This window comes from Silurus meridionalis, chromosome 14, assembly GCF_014805685.1.
Source record: "Silurus meridionalis isolate SWU-2019-XX chromosome 14, ASM1480568v1, whole genome shotgun sequence".
NCBI classification, from domain to species: Eukaryota; Metazoa; Chordata; class Actinopteri; order Siluriformes; family Siluridae; genus Silurus; species Silurus meridionalis.
In genome coordinates this window covers 1,482,078-1,504,581 of record NC_060897.1, presented here as the reverse complement: position 1 = coordinate 1,504,581, position 22,504 = coordinate 1,482,078, and the positions used below count along the sequence as shown (strand labels likewise).

The 22,504-nt window shown below is 40.5% G+C and overlaps 2 protein-coding genes across 2 annotated transcripts; one reads left to right on the top strand and one right to left on the bottom strand.

The window, feature by feature from the left end:
- Positions 1 to 1,773: 1,773 nt before the first annotated feature.
- akt1s1 (AKT1 substrate 1 (proline-rich)) lies at positions 1,774 to 6,877 on the top strand. Its single transcript, XM_046866859.1, has 6 exons — positions 1,774 to 1,940; positions 3,311 to 3,844; positions 4,370 to 4,640; positions 4,789 to 4,872; positions 5,084 to 5,256; positions 5,564 to 6,877. The coding sequence occupies exons 2-6, from the start codon at positions 3,452 to 3,454 to the stop codon at positions 5,699 to 5,701; spliced, it is 1,059 nt and encodes a 352-aa protein (XP_046722815.1). The 5' UTR covers positions 1,774 to 1,940; positions 3,311 to 3,451; the 3' UTR covers positions 5,702 to 6,877.
- A 145-nt stretch (positions 6,878 to 7,022) lies between these two features.
- zgc:195001 (uncharacterized protein LOC567531 homolog) lies at positions 7,023 to 17,524 on the bottom strand. The gene is made up of 5 exons (XM_046866860.1): positions 17,467 to 17,524; positions 12,322 to 12,354; positions 11,247 to 11,309; positions 9,920 to 10,059; positions 7,023 to 7,704 (listed from the first exon to the last, which is right to left on the bottom strand). Exons 1-5 carry the CDS (start codon positions 17,510 to 17,512, stop codon positions 7,306 to 7,308), a joined length of 681 nt encoding a protein of 226 aa, XP_046722816.1. The 5' UTR covers positions 17,513 to 17,524; the 3' UTR covers positions 7,023 to 7,305.
- Between the last annotated feature and the right edge of the window lie 4,980 nt (positions 17,525 to 22,504).

Sequence of the window (22,504 nt, the reverse complement as noted above, 5' to 3'; positions counted from 1 at the left end):
CTGCATCAAGGGTCGGCTCTGAGCCCTTTCCTGTTTGCAGTGGTGATAGACAGGTTGAAGGACGAGGTCAGACAGGAGTCTCTCTGGACTATGATGTTTATGGATGATATTGTGATTTGTGGTGAGAGTAGCGAGCAGGTGGAGAAGAGCCTGGAGAGGTGGAGGTACACGTTGGATAGAATGAAAGTCAGTAGGAGTAAGACAGAGTACATGTGTGTGAATGAGAAAGAGATTTAGGGGAGATTAGAAATTAGTTTATTAGAGGGACAGCACATGTAGGACGTTTTGGAGACAAGGTGAGGGAGCTGAGATTGAGATGGTTTGGACATGTGCAGAGGAGGGACATGGGGTATATCAGTAGAAGAATGCTGAGGATGGAGACACTAGGAAGGAGGAAAAGAGGAAGACCAAGGAGGAGGTTTATGGATGTGGTGAAGGAGGACATGCAGGTAGTTGGTTTTGAAAGAGGCAGATGTAGAAGAAAAAGAATTATTATTTATTATTGTTGAACATTTTTTTACGTATTTATTGTTCATATCTTTTGGTCAAATTCCTGAAACAAATATAATTTAATTTAATTTTGTTTTCTTTTGCGAATATTAATTTCTAATCCAATTTTTTTTCTATTAATTATCGATTTTTTCGATATATTTTTTTTTTCTTAACGTGCCACACGGTCAGGTCTGATCCCAATCCTCTCCGTGTTCACTCCAGGCGCTCCCTCCTAAGGGGCGGGTGCACAATGATGACGTCATCGACGAACTCTCCGTATTAGGAAATTAGGAATGTGTGCATGGAAATTGGTGTATAAGCACAATTTTTCACCCCACAACTATTTCATATGGAATAACAAAGATATATTTATTAAAAACAAATATCATGCCTGGTTCAATTAAAGTATTATTTTAGTAAGACAGTTATTTAATTCTCATGCTTACTTGTTGTCATATACTGAATTTCTTACAAAATTTCATTTAGCAATTAAACCAAGAGAATTTGCTGTTATTGATGCAATTCCAAAGAGTGTGATGATATTTCTAAAAAACTATTTTTCATGTTTAGATTATCAGGAATATTTTTTGTCTTCTTTATTTGGGTATATTTCTTGCGTTAAAGTATGGAAACTGCCAAACAAGTTTTGTATAAATAACAAAATTAAGGAAGTGTCTTATGAAATACTCCATAATGTTTATTCTGCTAAGCAAAAGCTGCTAAAGATTTAAGCTGAATATTTCATATATCTGTGAATTCTGTGGTCAAGAATAATAAACTATTTTGCATCTTTTTTTTCCATTGTATTTACTCAAGATAATTTTGGAAGGATATACATAATTATATATTAATAGAAAAAATGGAGTGTGGGATATAAATATGTATATTTGATGTGCTGTTTTATACAGAATATAAACATTTGAATTGTAAAGAACAATATATTATACATTTGTTTATTTTATTAGGGAAATTCCATATTCATAAGAAAAAAGTGGGCTCAATGTAGAGCAAACTTTTCCCATTTTATTAATGACTTCAAATTGTATGTAAACCTCTTTGAAAAAAAAAAAAAAATGAAAACATGTAATGTAAAGCATTGACATTTATGTAAATAATTGTTTTTAATGTATTAATTTTTTCCTTCTGGAAGTAAGTGTACATTTCACATAAGTATGTAATACCTCTAAAAAAAAAATACAATTAGGAATATGTTTTTTTCTCTCTTTCTTCGTGCACGCGCCTTCTCTCTCTTTGTCGCGTGTGCGCGCACGTCCCCCTCTCTCCTCCGCCGTAAACAGCTGCGCGCATGCGCGTCTAGTCTCGGAGAGTCAGAGGCAGACAGAGCGAGACCAAAGAGCAAAGAAGAAAAAGAAGAAAACAGTATATATTTAAAAGAAATAAATAAAATAGGATTGCAAAGAAAGCAAACTTGGAAGAATTACGAGTGTGTAAGTGAAGCGTTTGATACGGATATATTTATAGAACAGAAAAAGCGACAGGGGGCGGCGCTCTAGCTAGCATAGCACCGAGAGAAAACACTAGCTAGCGTGTTTGTTTGTTTGTTTATTTATTTGTTTATTTATTAGGGCTCGTGGCTTTTTGCTGTAGTCGACGCAGTAGGGCTGATAAAGAATCTCGGAGTGGCGTGTGTTGCACGTGACAGTGAACACGCTCGTTATAAGACTTCATAACACACGCGCACGCACACGTTGGTGCACTTCTAGTGAACTTCTCCCATTTCTTGCAAACGTCCTGAAGGATCCTCGTGCGAGTTGTAAGTTTCGTGCAAAGCCCAGGAGAAGGTGTGCGTCGAAGAACTGCACACAAACACACTGTCGAACTAGTTTTATCTACAGGAACGCGCATCTAACGTGCACCATGAAGTTCTCTCGGTGATCACATCCATCAAGTGTGCACATGTCCATCATCCTGACCATGGCATGGTGTTTTATATGTGAATTTTCATGCAGCAGAGCAAATGATCAGGTCCTGAAGCTCTACCTGCTGGCTAGAGTTTACAATGGTCGCCCCATGTTGGTACCACGTGACCAAAAGGTGTAGACGAGAATAGTTGGAGATGAAGATTGGAAAGTCTGCGATGATCCTCAATAGGATCAGATGCACTGGACGTCTAAGCCTGTCTGGACGTCTAAGCCCGTCTGGACGTCCAACTCGTCTGGATGTCTAAGCCCGTCTGGACGTCCAACTCGTCTGGACGTCTAAGCCCGTCTGGACGTCTCGCAGTAGGAACGTCTGTAGGGTTAATTTGTTTTTTAAAGTATAAAATTAACAATTTGTAAAATCGTTCACACATTTGTTTCCAGTCGCTTCCCAAAAGTTGAAACGTCTGCAAACGTTCACGTCCCCCGTGCACTGCTTACGAGCGAGAAGTAAGACACTTGGACCAGCGTTGTTTCTGCCCGATGTTTATTTAAAAAAGGTCGTTGCCTTGTTTTCACATTGATCCACGTTTAGCTGCATTACGCCTGACGGAGAACGGCATCTCGGTGTGGACTGAAGGCTGAAACGGAGAGAAAAATATGTTGATGGTTGTGTGGAGATGATGTGTAACGGCGTCCTCAGTAGAGCCGTATACTGTAGAGGGTCCGGTAGTGAAGCAGTGATGAAGTCTCTGACCAGTCCTTCAAAGCACTTCATCACTACGAAGTGGTAGACGTCGAGGCAGACGGGCGGGGGTTTCTTGGGACAGGGACTATAGTGGACTGTTTGAAGCATGAGGGGACACCAGACTGTCCCAGGGAGACGTTTATTATCTGAACACCGGTGCTCACATGCTCTTGTCTTGTTTTCTTTCCAGGCAGCGGCATCATCAGCGAGAGGACCTTCACCGAGACACTACACCATATACACACACTAAAGACAACACACTACACCCAGATCACCTCCGAGCCCATTTTGATGCTATACGAGCACTTGGCGAAATATCTGACACTCCGTCATGGCCTCTGTCTCCAAAACCTCCGAGCTGGACATCCCAGATAACCACCAGGAGAGCTGGCAGACTCTGCTCGCAGCCGCCGAGGCGTACAGCCAGAAGTCAGGCTGCGACCTGGCCATCCTGACCGCCTGCAGGAAGTTCCTTCCATCCGGCGTCGAGGGAGACGGCGCGAAAAAGAGAGAAGGGGGCGGAGCCGTGACGGCAGGGGGCAGGAAGTGGGATTACACCTATCACGTGTGGGGGCAGGGGGCGCTCGCCGAGGCGTCACGCCGGTACCTGGACGACATCGCCGTTCTCCATTCCACCACGGTGCTGACCACACAGAGACACACCCGCCTCGCTGCCGGAGAGGGCGGGGCTAAACTGGGCGTGGACATTCCCTCAGACAGGCCGGTTAGTGACTTTCTGTCCTTTCAGATAAAAAAAACAAATAAAAATATTACACATTTATATTACTATTAAATAAGTTAAATGTAAAAAAAAAACTGTTTCTCAATAAGAAAAAAATCAAAATTTTTTTAATATATTTTATTTATGCATTTTTTGTTTATTTGATTTTGATCAGTTTTATTGAATCACGTAATTTAAAAAAATCATTTTCGTTTTGTTATATTTATTCCAGCATTTTAATTATTTTTTTATTATTTATATATATATTTTTTGTCTTAAAAATAATTATATATATATATATATATATTATTATTATTATTATTATTATTATTATATATTTTTTAATGTATTTCATGTGTTATAGTTTTGTCCTAATTGATCCATTTCCAAAATAATTTTTCTAATAATTAATCCTTTAATTTTCAGATAATTTTAATGAAATATTTATATTTGATTTAAGCCTGGTGTCATGACTGATCTCTACATATAAGGAAATACAGAATATAAATTTTTCCACTCTTCTCTCAGACCTCAGTGGGAGATGGAGGTTCTGGTTCATTGAGTCCAGGACTGAGACTTTACTCTCAGAGCTACCCGTCCATCTACAGTCCTGCGCCGGTCAGCGTCCTCCCCTCTGTCCAGCAGGGGAACGGAGGGAGAGAGAGAGACAGAGCGGCATTGGAGGAGGTGGAGAGAGCAAGGGAGAGGGCAGGCATCGTGGACCTGGAGGAGGAAGAGGAGGAGGACGGAGAGGAGGACGACATGGATGGACGCAGACGGAACCTCAATGAGTCGACAGGTGTGTGTGTGTGTGTGTGTGTGTGTGTGTGTGTGTGTGTGTGTGTGTGTGTGTGTGTGTGTGTGTATACACCTGGGCTTTTTTTGGTGCATCAATCACTCTTCATAACTGTCTCCATTGTCTGTCTCTCACTCTGTTGTTCTCTCAGGCGTGTTCTCCATGGATGAAGATTCTCTGTCTCACGACTGTGAGCCGTTTTTCGAGTCGGACGCTGAAGAGGAAAGCACAGACGGTGAGAGTTTAACCCCTCACAGATCTTGTCATGTCGTTGTGTTCACCTGGACTCTGAAGATCACGTGCTCTCCTGAGGATTGTTGTATTAAACCCTCTTAAATGTTCTGCTTTCCAGCTCAGAGCTTATTGTAATGCTAACGTGGCCACTAGGGGTCAGACTGAGACCTGATTAGGATGATGGTGATTTGTGTGTGTGTGTGTGTGTTTAGGTTCTCTGAGCGAAGAAGCTCCTCCTCCTCCACGAGGTCTGGCCATGGGTCCCTCGCTTCTGTCTCGCTCGTCTCATCCCACGGCCTTGGCTCGCTCGCTGCCCGTCTCCGTGCCTGTGTGGGGCTACAGGAACAACCGATCAGCACAGGGCGACTCCCACAGCGGAGAGCGGGTGAGCTCACGTTATTTTTATGCGTAAACAGGAATTCGACAAATTTTGATATGTCATTTAATATTTTTTTTTGCATTATCCAGTGTCCAGGTTCCATACTATCATTAATTCTAAACTGTACTAATTGGGTGGGCGTGGCTTACTATTCAAATGAGCTGGTTTGATTAAACGGTTATATGAATTACTTTCTTCAGATTTGAATAAAAAGTCAGAGAACATAGGCGAAGGCTTGTTTCTTTATTGTGTGTGTGTGTGTGTGTGTGTGTGTGTGTGTGTGTGTGTGTGTGTGTGTGTGTGTGTGTTGCAGGTGGGCTGTGCAGATCTGGATCACATTGCTGCCAGCATGAAAGCTCTTCTGGCTCCAGCAGCCACCGATGGGACGGAGATGTTCGGAGCTCTGCCTCGGCCTCGACTCAACACGGGCGACTTCTCTCTCAAGCACTGATGATGGACGTGTGTGTGTGTGTGTGTGATAGGCGTGTGTGTGTGCGTGTGTGTGAGAGAGAGAAACGGTATTCTGAGAGACGTGACGTGTGTGAGAGAAAACAAACTGGGATGTAAATACGAAAAGCCCAACTTTTTTTTTTTTTTTTTTTTTTTTTACGAGGCAGGAGGAAAACCCAAGTTTTGAGATCTTACAGATCCGTAATCGAGTCATTTCTGAGATCAGTGTTTGCCTTTTTCTGAAGCTGTGACTAAATGAAGCTGAGCGTGTGTGTGTGTTTAGAGAGGATCCAAGATGAAAAGGAAAGTTTCAATAGGAAAAAAAAAGTTCACAAGGTTTTTTTTTTTTTTTTTTTAAACGTTAAAATCCACGTTCAGGATGAAAAGCTCGGAGATCTGATACATGATACGCTGTGGATATTTACGGAACCTAATCACCGTTATATCCTTTTACACAGTGGTTTATTAACTCCGTTTTTTAATCCTTTGACATCATGCTCATATCGTCCAATCATTTTCCAGCATTGTCCCACTTCATATTCATACACGGTATGAGGGGCTTTCATTTTAGTTCCCCTCCACAAATAATACATATCAAAACCTTTTCTCTCGCTCTTTTTTTCTTCTTTTCCCTACCATATTGCAGATGTTCTTGTAATTCGGATCGGATTCGGCGGTTAATATTTTTCCGATCTGCACGTGAACGATGACGACGTTTCTGGTCTGGGGAATTGTGTGGACAAGCGTCTCTCGTCGACGTCAAAAGGACGGGAGGAGAAAAAAAGACTGAAAAGTCTAGCTTTTTATTCGAATCTATTTTCGTTTGCGATGTTTGCTCGCTTTGTTATTAGCGGTTCTGTCGCTAAACTAGATTTCAGGTGTCAGCACTTCGTCCTGTGTCCACGTGTTGCTTTTGGTCACGTGACCGAATCCTCGTGCCGATTCTGCACGATGCAAATTTACACACTGACGCTGAAGGGTTTTGTGACTGTGAACGAGAAACACTATGTTCTTTACAGATCGAAACACTACGCTCCCATTCTTCTGAGGTGTTTTTTTTTTTTTTTTGCATTGCGCCATCTGGTGGTGTGAGTGACGATGACGGTGTTAATTATTCATTCACATCATGTGCTCAGTGTTTAAACAAATGTTTAGAATAAAAAAACGATCCATTGTTGTTCTCTTTCAACTTTATTGTTTATGGTGTGGGCGTGTCGTTGATTCTGATTGGTCGAAAGCGAAAGCATTTTCTAGGACGTGCTGCAGCTGTTCACCGTTAGTATATTGCGGTTTCCGTAGTAACGGCTCGTTCAATTGAATTGATTTATAATTCATGTTCGCCGTATCGCGGCCTCCATGAACGAGCCGTCGCTATAGAAACGCAGAGGTATATTGTTTAATGTAACTGATGGTGTGAGGACTTGGTGACACTTCCAGGACCAATCAAATTGCAGAAATCAGAAAGGGGCGGAGCTTTAGTAGGAACATCACTTTATTTTGTTTATAATACAAATGTTTCTACATGCGGGAGGAGGATGTGAGGAGGAACCGTTCCTTCATGCCGTGGCGTTTCGGTCGCTGTTGCCTGAAGGACCTGGACCGCCGCTAGTCTTTCCTCAGAATCCAACACTGGGATTTCAGCCCCACCCAGAACCCGGGAAGGAGCTCGTCTGTGAAGCAGGTTTTGTAGCGGTGTAGAAGCCGGGCCTCTCTCGGCTCTCCGTCCACCAGGTAGAAGGCGACCACGCCGGCTGGGTGGTCCACGTAGATCCCGATAGTGTTGCTACGGTTACCGGAGACCTCCACACTCTCTCCATCGTGCCAGGCTTGGTAATGAGACCCGCCCCAGCCCAAGGCCCACGACGAGTCGTTCTCGCCCAGGCCGCACTCGCCGTCTTTAGCCTTCCTCCCGCTGCTGGTGTACACCACTCCCACCACCACCCAACCCTCATACTCCACCTCCCAGTAACCACGGCGACCGCGGAGACCCTCCTTACACAGCACCTGGAACACAATGAGGGGCGGAGAACGATCATCTACAAGCGGGTGCTCCTCAATTCTCCATCATTATCTTTCATTACTACAACGACCTCTAGAGCCTGCAAGCTCCTCTTCTACATGACTTACCAACACAAAACCCCTACAGTACCATTTACTACATACATCCTCCTGTTTACCAACTTTCATCATCGACCCCTAACACACACACACACACACACACACAACTTTCATTCTGTTATCCTTCTGTTTTGTTCCATTTCCATAATTCATTTTCAGAAAAAAAAAAAAAAATCCAGAACCTGTCTAGCTCAGAACATGTGTGTGTGTGTGTGTGTGTGTGTGTGTGTGTGTGTGTGTGTGTTTAGGTAATAAATTACATATCTTTAAAGATGAAGTTAAAATGGTTAAAATTGCTGAGCCGTTTTCAGACTGACCTTTCAACTTACAAAAATAAACAAATGTGTTTATGGGAAATGTGCACATTTGCAGATAGAAAAAAAGAAAGAAAACACTATTAAAATCGAATTCTAAAATTTGTTTTGGAAATTTTTTTCGAATCAACTAATTTCTCGTTCTCACACACACACACACACACACACACACACACACACACACTGATATACAGCAGGTAAAATAAATATTGAACATGTCACCATTTTTTCCAGTAAATATATTTTTCTAAAGGTGCTACTGACATGAAATCTTTACCAGATGTTGGTAAGAACCAAAACAATCCACAGAAATCAAACCAGACATGTCCATATGTGTAATAATGTGAACTGACACTAGGGGGAGTATGGAACACGATGTATTTAATACTTTGTACAGAAGCCTTTGTTGGTAATTACGGCTTTAAGACGTCTCCTGTATGGAGAAACTGGTACACACATTGCTCGGGTGTGATTTTGGCCCATTCTTCTACACAAACACTCGTCAAATCTTGAGGGTTCCGTGGCCTCTTCTATGAACTCTGATCTTTAGTTCTTTCCATAGATTTTTATTGGGTTTCAAGGCAGGCGATTGGCTGAACCATTCTAGCAGCTCCACCTTCCACATCCAAACTTCTCTGTTGGTCTGGTGTTTCTGGGGTGATGAGCAGTGCCATTTGTCCTCCAAACATGTTGTGTATTATGGCATCCAAAGATTTTGATTTTGGTCTCATTTGACCAGACTTTATTCTCCCAGTATTGAAAAGGCTTGTCCAAATGTCGTGCAGCAAACTTTAGACGCGCTTCAACATGTTCTTCAGCAGAGTCTTGCGTGGTGAACGTGCACACAGGACATGGAGGTTCAGTGCGTTACTTATTGTTTTCCTTGAAACGATTGTACCTACTAATTTCAGGTCTTTCTGAAACTCTCCAGAAGTGGACATTGGCTCTTGGGCAGGTCTTCTGATCTTTTACTCCTCTGTCAGAAATCTTGTGAGGAGCACCTGGTCATGGTTGCCTTATGGTGAAATGTTCTTTCCACTTCTGGCCCCAGCAGTGCTCAATGGAACATTTAGAAGTTTAGAAAACCTTCTGTAACCAATGCCATCAGTATGTTTGTCCAACAATAAGGTGGTGAAGCTTTTTCTTGTGTGATGGAACACTTTCATACAGGCCATTAGTTGGGACTGAAGCAGCTGATATGAATGTGCACTGACACGGGGCAGGACTGCTTTCTAATTACTGACTGATTTCAGCTGGTGTCGTGGCTTTCCTGCCTTTTTTTCACCTCACGTTCTTAACGTTTTTTGTGTGTTTAACATTTATGCACATCTACGGTTTGATTTCTTTGTGGACTGCATATTTCATTACCAACATCTGGTAAAATTCATGTCAATAGCACCTTTAGAAATATATTTACGAGAAACATTATGACATGTTTAATACTTATTTTACCAGCTGTGTGTAAATATAATATTAGATATTTTGGGAAAGTCTGCCATAATATCTGTTTTGTTAGAAACAGGACTGAACGTCCAGAATTTCAGGAATATCTTAATTTTGCTTTGAGGACATAATGTTCAGTTTCTGCCTAATAAATAAATCCACCCACTAACAGGTGCCATGATGAAGAGATCATGAGTGTTCTTCACTTCACCACTCATAATGTTATAATGTTCTACCTGATCAGTGTAAATGTGATCATTAGAATTACACATACGTTCATTTTGGAACATGGATAGAGTATAATTTTTAAAGAAAGGAAGAAATAAAGTTGAAACCATGAGGACCTGAGGAGCATTCTCGTATCTTTCGGGTCGGTCCAGTACAGGACACGGCTGCTCGGACATCCTGGACACTTTAGCCCCACCCTCTGAGATCCAGAGTAGTTTCTGAGCTGTTCTGTCGTCCAAAGAGAGAGGGATCCAGTCTGACAGAACACACAGGGACGGAAAAACGTTCAGCAAGTTGATCTCAAATCAGCAGCACTTCTTACTTTTAAATAATGTCTACTGGACTACAGATCAGCTTCAAGTGTCCAACAGGTTTGCTCTCCTCAGTGAAGCACCTGCTGAAAAACCTGAAAGAGCTCTGGTTATAAGAGACTCTATTACGAGGCACGTGAAATTAGCTAGACCTTTTGGAGTACCAGCAGCACCAGTCAGCTGTATACCGGGAGCCAGGGTGCCGGACATAGCAGGTCAGCTTTGATTTTAGGGAAAGGACATGTTCTCTAAGATAGTTTTTTACAAATGGAGCTAACGATATACGCCTTCGACAGTCAAATTAGTGAAGGCAATGTCCGATGCAGTAACATGCTCTGGCCCCATCCGTGGCGATGTAGCTTACAGCAGGTAATGGTCACTGAACCGCTGGATGTCCGAGTGATGCTCCAAAAGCAATGTGGGCTTTATAGATAATTGGAGCAATTTTGAGGGCAAGGCTGTTCAGCCTGTTAGGACGGGACGGTATCCATCCCACTCGGGGAATTGCTGCTCTCTTTTCTTGTAGTATTGGTCATAGTCTCAAAAGGCACTAGTTAACCAGTGACTGTCCAGAGCCAAGGCCAGGGAACAGATAGACAGGCTAAACCGACCGTCTGCTAGTTGCACAGTGTCCCCCATCTCACGTCTGTGTTACCTTCTGGTTCTTCCTTGTAATTCCTATGGTATAGTCTTGCTGGAGTCCCCAACTGCAGAGTGTCCTTAACTTTCAGACAACAACATGGAGACTTAATAATCTTTATCCTACTCTTCCTGTCACCCCTCTTCTCTCTCTCTCTCTCTCTCTCTCTCTCTCTCTTTCTTTGAGGATGGATTTGGACTGTAGTTAATAATAACAGTCTGCTACACTGACTCAGGTCTACAGTTCGCATCTGATCTCCATCACTGCCCCTCAACATTGTTTATCTGTAATAAATGGACATTCAGTGCCACCCAGATGAGGATGAGGTTCCCTCTTGAGTCTGTTTCCTCTCAACGTTTCTTCCTTCTGTCATCTCAGGGACTTTTTTCTTCACCACAGTCGTGGTGTAAGTTGTACAGTTTTGTAAGTTGGGGCCTGTATATCTTTATCACTGTAATGTATAAAAATGTGAAAAATACAAATCTGACATACGTTTAATCAGTTCCTCTCGGGTTGTGGGTTCAGGAACACAAGCGTCATATGGTGGTGCTTCCTCTGTGATGAATACAAGAAAACAAACAATATATATATATCCATGTTTTAATGATATGCATTCATTTTGTTTATTTATCAAGGCAGTTTATATCAGCATATTCAAGCCCCAGGTTCTCCCACAACACCTCAATGCTGCAGTCCCTTCACTGGCTTCCCATAAACGGGCCAGAACTTCTTATACATTTAAGCTCTTATCTCCACCGGCATTGCATCCTCACTTATCTCTCACTGGTCCCACCATCTCTCAGGGTACAAAGAAGACACGCTTTCAGACTCTTCTCTGTTCTGGTAATAAAGTGGTGGAACAGCTGAGTCACTCGCATTTTTGTGGAGGAAGTCTGAACATCTACCTCCTTCAGCAGAACTAAAATCAGCACTTCTTGTATATAAAAAATGCTATCGTACGATTTTTTCTCCCAACAGAGATTTATTTATAGACTTATTGTTGTCTTAATCTGCACATTTTATTCACATGTATTTAAATCTGATCACATGTATTTAAATAAATCTGATCTATGTTATTAGACATTTGGGAAAGTCTGGCATAATATCTGTTTCGTTACTGATGGAAATAAAGTAAAGTGGAAATGGTCAAGAGGAGATGTTTGTCTTTACACCTTCAGAATTTTTTTGTCGTTTCCTTTGAACCGTCATTCAAAAACAGGACGGATTTGAGAACAAATTAAATACATCATAAAGCTTTTATCTTTCGAGAGTGTGTGTAATAAAATACTGATTATTCCAAGAAACGCAAAAGTGTTAGTCTTTGGATTCTTTTTTCCCACCACTGACCCTGGAGACTCTTTCCAGACATGTTAACATCTGCTACTTGAAGGAAACTTCAGCACTTTAATCGTTCACACTTTCACACCTTTAATCGTTAATAAAGAAACGATGTGGAAATGAATAGACACATTCTGACCCTATCGGAATCCAGAATCCAGTGAGTGGCTTAGCACACACACACACACACACACACACACACACACACACACACACACCACGTCGTTACCTGCTCGAGCTTCAGCTTTCGATCCTTTTTTTCCTACAACAGACAGAAAAAACATCAAAGAGACACGTTTCAGTAGTTTCTTTATTCTTATTAATGTTAAAAAATAACAAAATAAAATACCATAAAATAATAATATATAAATATAATACAAATAAATATAAAGCCTAATGATTTCAAATATTATATAATATAATATAACAATAATTATAACATAATATAAAACAGTATATTATATATATATATATATATATATATATATATATATATATATATATATATATATATATTATAAATATTATATTATAAATATTATATTATAATATAATATTATTATTTTATTATAAATAAATAAATAAATGAGATAAAATAATATTATTATAATTTATTATATATTATATTTGAAAATATGACATTATTATATAACAGTATATTTGATATGATGTAATATTATTATAACGATTTATATTGCTATTAAATGTGTAAAAGAATGCAAATAACATGATATTGATTATTATTACCAATATATATTTCTTAATAACTAAAATAAAAAAAAGATATTATAATAATAATAATTATATTATTATATTAATAATGTTTAGATAACTTTTATTTTTATTACTCCTTTTATGACTTTTTCTTTCCTGTCACGGATAAAAATGATCGAAATCTTGGATTGATTTGACACGCTTCAACTAAAAAAAAATATCGGACAGGGATTGGATTTCGTCCGATCCTCAAGGCTTCAATATCGCTAGCGAAGTAGAAGCAATCCTATCAAACACACACACACACACACACACACACACACACACACAGGATATCGAAACATATGCTCTCATTAATCATGATCACTGAAAGGCTACAAGGGACATAAATGTGAGGATCACGTCTCCGGAAATCAGACACTGCACGGACGTCGTGGATGATTAGGAACCTGATCTGTAATCAGACGTAAATTTACACAGACGCCAGCGCTCAGCCATCCGAGCGTCCATTAGTCCAGCTACAAATAGTGGATGCTGAGAGGATTCTTTCGTCACCATGGCGAGAGAAGGACGGAGAGAGGTGAAGAGGACGGAGGACGTGGACGTGGAGTTCGTCTGAGGACACTGACAGAACGTCCCCCCTGTCCACATCATGGGAACAAAACACGATCACGTGCAAAAAAAGATTAATGATGTGGGGAAAGGAAATAAATGAATCTTGTGGGAAAATTTCATGCGGAAAATCACCACAGTTACTACGTGGAGACGTGAACAATCGAGAAGTCTCGTTTGTTAGGTGTCTCGTTTCATTCCTTGCAGTCAGGGCTGAGGAAAGTTTAGCTAGTTTGCTAGCATTGACTTGATTAGCCTGGTTCTTTGCTTATTCCTGGGTAGGTTGACTAGCAAAGCTAAGCTCAATTAGCTAACACGACTTAGCGGGATATTTTCATTCTGGCTCGTTTGTTAGCAAAGCATGCTAGTGTTAGGACTGTGTAGGTGCTGGGAAATGTACAATTTCAAGATTCATGAGGAAGTTGAGGAAGTTTTACTATTTATTAGGGATGATAAGATTCAGCGATTTGCTTCATTAAAGTAAAAAAAAAAAAGTGTGCATCGCATACGAGGCATTTGTATCACGACACATCATTTTAACATATTTGCATTAGTAACATTTTTTCATTTCTATATAATTATCAGTATTAGCGCTAAACGTTTATTATTTAGAAAGTGACCAATAATTTGTGAGCAACATTTGATATGTAGATCGATTTCTTGTCGCTAAACAGTTTCTCGAGCGCGTTCTCTCAGCTACGTAAATACGGCGTATCACAACACTACGGAGTCTGAGGCGTGTCCCGAGAGTCACATAAAATACAGATTAACATGGCAGAGGTAGAGCTGTAACTTCCTGCAGACACAACAGGAAAAAACATCCGGGTTTATTTAAGGGTCGTGCGTTAAAAGTCAGAAGGCACTTAAGTAAATTGATGATCTGCTGTCTGGTGATCTGTACCATATTGAATTGTGTAACATTGCATTTTTTTCCATTGAATCGCATTGTGTTGAAACGAATGAAATCGGATCACACTGCATCGTAATGGGGGGTGTTTATCATATCAGCAGCTGCTTCATATGTATCTTTAATGCATCATATCATTAGCAATGCATCTAGATGTGAATTGAATGGGTCTCGGCGATGGAGGTGCACATTCGCAGTGATTACAAGTCTATTAGTTAAACGTATGACTCAATTTAGCCCTCAGTCACAAGACCTCACACCAAAGAGCTCGAACGTTTCTCCACAAGCTCAAGCTGATCTGTTAGTTTTGGCCCCCGAGCTCCTGTTCAGCCTGGCTCCTCCTCCAGGATCAGGTTTAAACCCAGAGTCAGATGGATGGAAGCAACAGCACGATGGATGCTCGATGACCTAGATGATCTCCTATAAGGCTCTCTGCGGGGGCCGCACGCTGAGAGGCGGCTCTCTGATGGACGTTCATGTGACACGGGTTGAAAAAAAAGCGAGGGCACAGATGCACAAACAAGATCATTGCCCGAGCAACATGACTCACTCATGACCTCCCTTCGAATTTGAAAGAACGTGGAGTTTTCACTGAAGGACGAGGGACTCGGCTGGAGAGAAGCCGAGAAGGCCATACATGGAGGGTAGAGATTTGAAACCCGAAGAGCATGAGGAGTACGAGAGAGAGAGAGAAAGACAGATGGAGGGAGGACGGTCGATGACAGGAACGTGTTGGCAGGATGAAATATGATGTGCACGGCTGGCAGATGCAGAACTGCGCGAGAACACGAGAGCCATGAAACCGAAGCCTCGCCTGAACGAGCTCCGCGTTAAAGCTGTCATAAAATCAACACTAATAACACGTTTATGATCGTTAGTATACATCTCTCACTCCATCAATCAGTTCACACATACTGGAAACAATAATAACAACAACAACAACATAGAAAACATATCAAATGTTGAAACTGAGGAAATGTATATGAAGAAATGGAAGAATTTGCTTCAACACGTCTAAAGAATTGGCACAGAGCCATGTTTCCCACTGAGCAGCATTCCCTCTTCTTTTAACTACAGTCTATATATGTCTGGTGACTGAGGAGACCAGTTGCAGAAGTTTCAGGAGAGGAATGTTGTCAAGTTTGTATCTCATAGAAGATTCTACCTACTCAACAGTCCCTGGTCTTTTTTGTCATTTTTCTCATTTAATGATGCGCCAGATGTTTTGGAATGGTGAAATGTGTAGATTGCAGTTCAACAACCCAAAAGTCTTCTACTACAAAACCATGCTGTTGTAATAACTGCAAGATCTTCACTGAAAAAAGACGTTTTCTGGATGAGGGCATTTGTTGCTCTTAAACCTGAATATAGCGTTTAGCATTAATGGAGCCTTTCCAGATGTTCTGCAAATGTAAAAATTCAACTGTTTTGCAGTTTGATGTTGAGGAACATTATTTTGAAGTTGTTCCGCAATTTATAGACACAATCTTTTACAGAGTGGTGAAGGTCCAAACATCTCTCTGTAAATACTATAAATACTACTACTACTACTAATAATAATAATAATAAAACACAATACAGCCTGTGTGAGGAAAAATCATGTATAAAAGTACACAACAGGACTGTGTAGCTCTTTCAGTGTTTACTTATTTTTTTAACATAACAATAACAATAATAATTATTGTACGTTATTATTATTGATATTATTATTATTATGTTAAACAAATTAATAAATACTCTTCAGAAAAAGATTAAAAAGAAAGAATGAATTATAATTATAATAATAATTATTATTATTACTACTATTATTGTTATTGATAACAATAATAGTAATAATAATAAGAATAGTAATAATAATAATAATAATAATAATTAGAGGAAGAAGAAGAAGAAAAATAAGAATAATAATTATAATTGTGGTGTTCAGTGTGTTTGTGAGCCTCCTCACTGTCCAACACTGAACTGAAAAATGAGCACAGTATTTTTTTGTTTACACAGTTCTTCTTCTTCTTCTTCTTCTTATTATTATTATTATTATTAATTATTATTCACTTTTTTCCTTTTTTCTTTTATTTAAATAACATGAATTAAATTAACCTTTAGCTGCAGTCAGTCATTAAAAAAAGTCTTCTCTAAAACTAAATTATTTATGTATTTTTTGTACCAACTTAAGAAACTGAAGTTCATCAGATCACAATTTCACACAGAGAAAATAATAATTCAACTAATTATTTACAGAATTTGATTAGAATTGAATCCAGAATAATAAATTCATAAATAATAAAAATAATAATAAAAAGCTAATTAATCAATTAATAAAAAAATAAGTGTTATCAGTTTAAATGAATTATTTAAATTTTTTATTGAATTAAGTGTTTATTTCTTAATTTTATTTTAATTAAATAGTTTATGTATTTTTACAGGAACGACTCATAGTGATGAGAGAAAGCAGAACATTTCATTGTTGAATAAGAGAAAAGTTATTTTGATTTGTTCACTTTTACATATAATAAATAATAATAATAATAATTATAATAATGGTAATAATATTTATATAACGTAAGAAAAATATATAAAAATGAGAAGAATATAAAGATCATAAAGAAGAAAATGCTAATAATAATAATAATAATAATAATAATAATAATAATAATAATAATAATTCATGCTGTTAATTATTTCTGTGAAAATGTTTCAGATTTTCTAAAAATTCTTCTGCGGTCACACCGGCTCAATTTTTTACACACACACACACACACACACACACACACACACACACACACACACACACACACACTTGGTTTAAAGTACACCCGTTCCTCAGTGATGATTCTGAGTGAATCGAGTCTCGAATGGAAATTTTCCTAAAATATATTTTTTATTTTTTGTATATTTTTTTTTCAAATAATTTTTCTTTATTTAAACATATTATTAGTGATTATTCGTGATTATCGATGAAGTTTATAAAAATAAATGTTATGAAATCCTGCGTGTTCTTTACTGTGATTCCTGAAGCCGTGTCAAGGAAGAGGAGGATGAAGAGAGCACATGATAATAAACATGTGTGTGTGTGTGTGTGTGTGTGTGTGAGAGAGAGAGAGAGAGAGAGAGAGAGAGAGAGAGAGAGAGAGAGTCTCGTACCTGTTTTCTTCATCTCACCCGTGACTCTGTTTCCACTGATGGACATGTTCTGAGAGGTTCTGAGAGCGAAGGTTCAATCTGCTTCTCTCACACAAACACCACTCTCTTATTCCCTCAAGCAAAAAAATGAAGGGGGTGGGGGGTGTTGCTAATGTGTGTGTGTGTGTGTGTGTGTGTGTGTGTGGAAGGTGTATGCATTACACCTCTCATGTCCCTTAACCGAAGAAAAAAAAAACAGACCGGATGAGTTTCAAGAAGCAGCCGTGCAAAAGTTTTGGCACCTCTCTCGAACTTTCGTAGGATTCGCAGGGTTACGACGTGGAACCGAAACGAACATACGTGGGATTTCTTGCACCATAACCAATCATACTGAAGAGTCACAGGCTGAGAAATGATTCACAAATAAAGACGAACTAAACCACCCATGCAAGTTTCTGTGAACTCCACAAACAGACGAGGTTCCTGGAAGAACCCAGACCGTGTTTTAGAACTGACAGCACCACAAATACCGATTTGCCATCAAAGCAAGTCCAGGTTATAAGTTCTAACCCCAGCACCTCCAAGCTGCTGGACCTGTAACCCTCAACTGCTCTGCTCTATCAACGTGATCAGTTCATTTACAGGGATGAGGACAAGGCTGAGCGAACCTCAACACGACACTTCCACCACCATGCTTCATCACCATCGCTACCATAACAGCGCATCATGTTCTCAAAGTGTAGTTTTTCCCCAGTGTAGCACTCTGGACAAGATCGAGATGTTGCATTTTGCTTTTATCAGACCAGCACTTGGTCTCAACCGAGTCCCGCACATGATTTTATTTATAGAACTTAATTCTGCTGGAGGTTTATATAATGAACACACTTTCACGCACAACCCTATTTCCAAAAAAAGTTGGGACACTGTGTGAAATGTAAATAAAAACAGAATGCAACGATTTGCAAATCTCATAAATACATATTTTATTCACAATAGAAAATAGAAAACATTAAACTGTTCTATCATGGTGTGGATGGAGAGAGAAATGGTGTAGAGGTGATTCTGAAGCAAGAGTACAGTAAGAGTGTAGTGGAGGTGAAGAGAGTTTCTGATGACGTGAAGCTAGAATTTGAAGGGGTGATGAATGTCATCAGTGTTTATGCTCCACAAGTGGGCTGTGAGATGAAGGAGAAGGAAAAATTCTGGAGTGAAGAGTGGAGGAAGGTGCACACAGGTGGACTATGTTCTATGTAGGAGATGCAACCCGAAGGAGATTGGAGACTGTAAGGTGTTGGCAGGGGACAGTGTAGCTAGACAGCATCGGATGGTGGTCTGTAGGATGGTTTTGGAGGTGAAGAAGAAGAGGAGGAGAGTGAGGACTGAAAGAAGAATAAGATGGTGGAAGCTGAAGGAGGAAGAGTGTAGTGTGAGGTTCAGGGAAGAGGTCAGACAGGAGCTCGGTGGTGTTGAAGAGGTGCTGGATGATTGGGAAACTACTGCTGAAGTGATCAGGGAGACAGCTAGAAAGGTACTTGGTGTGACATCTGGAAATAGAAAGGAAGACCAAGAGACATGGTGGTGGAATGAGGAAGTGCAGGAGAGCATAAGGAGAAAGAGGTTGGAGAAACAGAATTGGGCTTGACAGAATGATGAGAAAAGTAGGCAGGAGAACAAGAAGATGCAGCAGCAGGTAAAGAGGGATGTGGCGAAAGCCAAGGAAAAGGCATATGAGGAGCTGTAGGAGAAGTTGGACACTAAGGAAGAAGAAAAGGATTTGTAGCGATTGGCCAGGCAGAGGAACCGAGCTGGGAAGGATGTGCTGCAAGTTAGAGCAATAAAGGATGGAGATGGAAATGTGTTGACTAGTGAGAGCAGCAATTAAGAGGATGAAGAATGAAAAGTCGGTTGGACCAGATGAAATACCAGTAGAAGCATGAAGATGTTTAGGAGAGATGCAGTGGAGTTTTTAACCAGATTGTTTAACAAGATTTTGGAAGGTGAGAAGATGCCTGAGGAATGGAGAAGGAGTGTGCTGGTACTGATCTTTAAGAACAAGGAAGATGTGCAGACCTGCAGTAACTACAGGGGAATTAAGTTGATCAGTCACACCATTAAGTTATGGGAAAGAGTAGTGGAAGCCAGGCTGAGAGAAGAGGTGACCATCTGTGAGCAACAGTATGGTTTCATGCCGAGGAAGAGCACCACAGATGCATTATTTGCTTTGAGAATGTTGATGGAAAAGTATAGAGAAGGTCAGAAGGTGTTGCATTGTGTGTTTGTGGATTTAGAGAAAGCGTACGACAGGGTGGAGAGAGGAGTTGTGGTATTGTATAAGGAAGCCTGTGGTGTCAGAGAAGTATGTGAGGGTGGTGCAGGACATGTATGAGGACAGTGTGACAGCAGTGAAGTGTGCAGTAGGAACGACAGACTGGTTCAAGGTGGAGGTTGAACTGCATCAAGGATCGGCTCTGAGCCCTTTCTTGTTAGCAGTGGTGATGGACAGGTTGAAGGACGAGGTCAGATAGGAGTCTCCGTGGACTATGATTTTACTATAATTTGTGGTGAGAGTAGGGAGCAGGTGGAGAAGAGCCTGGAGAGGTGGAGAAACGTGCTGGAGAGAAGAGGAATGAAAGCCAGTGGAGGGGTGCGGTTGCAGGGAGAAGAGGTGGAGAAGGTGGAGGAGTTCAGGTACCTGGCGTCAACAGTGCAAAGTAATGGAGAGTGTGTTAGAGAAGTGAAGAAAAGAGTGCAGGCAGGGTGGAGTGGGTGGATAGCAGGAGTGATTTGAGATAAAAGGTGGAGCTGGAGGTAGCAGAGCTGAAGATGTTGAAATGTTCGTTGGGAGTGACGACGATGGACAGGATTACAAATGAGTTTATTAGAGGGATAGTGCATGTAGGACGTTTCGGAGACAAGGTGAGGGAGGCGAGATAGAGATGGTTTGGACATGTGCAGAGGAGGGACATGGGGTATATCAGTAGGAGAATGCTGAGGATGGAGACACCAGGAAGAAGGAAAAGAGGAAGGCCAAGAGGAGGTTTATGGATGTGGTGAGGGAAGACATGCAGGTAGTTGGTTTGAAAGAGGCAGATGTAGAGGACAGGGGGGTATGGAGACGGATGATCCGCTGTGGTGCCGAAAGAAGAAGAAGAAGAAATAATAGGGTCTTTTTGAATTTGATGGCTGCAACACATCTTTAAAAAGTTGGAACAGTGTTTTCCACTGTTTAGCATCACATCTTCAGTCTGTATACATCTGGGAAATAAGGAGACCAGTTGCTGAAGTTTTATCTAGAGGAATGTTGTTCAAATGTGTCTGATACAAGATTCTATCTGCACAACAATACTGGGTGTCCTTTGTTGTGTTTTTCGTTACATGATGCACCAAATGTTTTTAAATAGTGAATGGTCTATACTGCAGACAGGCCACTTCAGCACCCAGACTCTTCTACTACACAGCCATGCTATTGCAATAGATAAAGTGTGTAGATAGCATTGTCTTGCTCAAACATGGACGTTTTCTGGATGGAAGCGTTTGTTGCTCTAAAAGCTGTATATACTGTTCAGCATTGCTGGATCCTTTCCAAATGTAAAAGTGACCGATTCCACAGGCAGTAATGCACTCCCATTAGTGAACTGATTGCTGATAACAAGCTGGATGGTCCCTCTCCTCTTTAGTCCTCAGGACTGACCTGTTGCAGCTATTAAATTTAAAATGACTCTTTTTAAAGGCTACATTTCCTCATATTTGATTTGATGTTTTCTATGTTCTTTTGTGAATAAAATATGGGTTTATGAGATTTGTGGTTTGGGTTTATGAAATTTGAAATCATTGTTTTTATTTACATTTTAAACAGTGTCCAAACTTTTTTGTAATTGGGATTGTAATTACATCATTTCATTTATAAAACGTGAAAAATGACTGACCACGTGACACAATGAGCAGAGCCTTGAGTTGAACAGCGCCCTGCTCGAAACAGCAGGTGATGAAAACCCGAACGCTATAAATACCACCATGAAGACTGGGGTTTTATCTGCTGGTCACACTGAGGAAACCCGCTTCTGATTACGCTTTGCTTTTAAACCTGTTGTAGAGAAGAAATAGAGGTCGTTTCTGTGAACCCGACGACAGCAGCAACAGCAGTAGTAGCGTGTCGAGCGGATACGGGTTTAATGCATCTGATGCTGAGCCAAAACCCCCTGCGGCTTTTTCTGGGAAGAGCTCTTTTGGTTTTGGAGTCCTGAGTTCTGAGTTACATGCCGTGTCCAAGCTACAAACACAACAAACTTACGGCAACAATCCCAGCTGAAGGAAGACATATTTGTATTCAGCAATATTCTTCCGAAATGTAAAAACTCAGACGAGATGAAGCCCGACCCTGTTTGGATCGATACTAACCCAGGCCGTGCTAATAATATGGCCCAAAGCTCTTCCCCAAACTTGGATGTACAATGTATTACGTCTTTGGATGGTGTAGCATGAAATTTTCCATTTACTTGAACCAGGAAACCCAAACAGCATGACGATGCTCCCATGCACAAAGCCAGCTCCATGAAGATCTGCTTTCAATGGGCTGGAAGATGTAGAATATGAATGGATGACATTTTCTCACTAACTGCACCCCAGGCCTCCTCACATTTACATTTACAGCATGTAGCAGAAGCCCGTATCCAGAGCGATGTGCAAAAATGCTTTGAGTCTCTAGTAATGAATAAATCTACACTGTACACCAGATTACACACTTCATATAAATATAACTCTGGAATTCTACAAACTTGGAAAGTGCTAATTTAGGTATTTCAGGAAGATGAAGGTCTTCAATCGTCGCTTGAAGATAGTCAGGGACTCTGCTGTACGGACATCTAGAGGAAGTTCATTCCACCACCTCGGTGCCAGAACAGAGAAGAGCCTTGAAGTGTACTTACCTCTCATTCTGAGAGAAGGTGGAACCAGTGCTGGAGGATCTCACAACGTGGTGCAGTGTGAGATGTGATGAGGTCTCTGATGGTGCTGGTCCATTTTTGGCCTTGTAGGCAAACATCAGTGTTTTGAATCTGAT

Excerpts from the sequence above, each read along its gene's own strand:
- akt1s1 (XM_046866859.1), top strand. The coding sequence starts at position 3,452 with ATGGCCTCTGTCTCCAAAACCTCCGAGCTGGACATCCCAGATAACCAC. Across the intron at positions 3,845-4,369 it reads ACATTCCCTCAGACAGGCCG|ACCTCAGTGGGAGATGGAGG; the intron begins GTTAGTGACTTT and ends CTCTTCTCTCAG. Across the intron at positions 4,873-5,083 it reads TGAAGAGGAAAGCACAGACG|GTTCTCTGAGCGAAGAAGCT; the intron begins GTGAGAGTTTAA and ends GTGTGTGTTTAG.
- zgc:195001 (XM_046866860.1), bottom strand. The coding sequence starts at position 17,512 with ATGTCCATCAGTGGAAACAGAGTCACGGGTGAGATGAAGAAAACAG. Across the intron at positions 11,310-12,321 it reads GAAAGCTGAAGCTCGAGCAG|AGGAAGCACCACCATATGAC; the intron begins GTAACGACGTGG and ends TATTCATCACAG. Across the intron at positions 10,060-11,246 it reads CCGAGAGGAACTGATTAAAC|ACTGGATCCCTCTCTCTTTG; the intron begins GTATGTCAGATT and ends GTGTTCTGTCAG.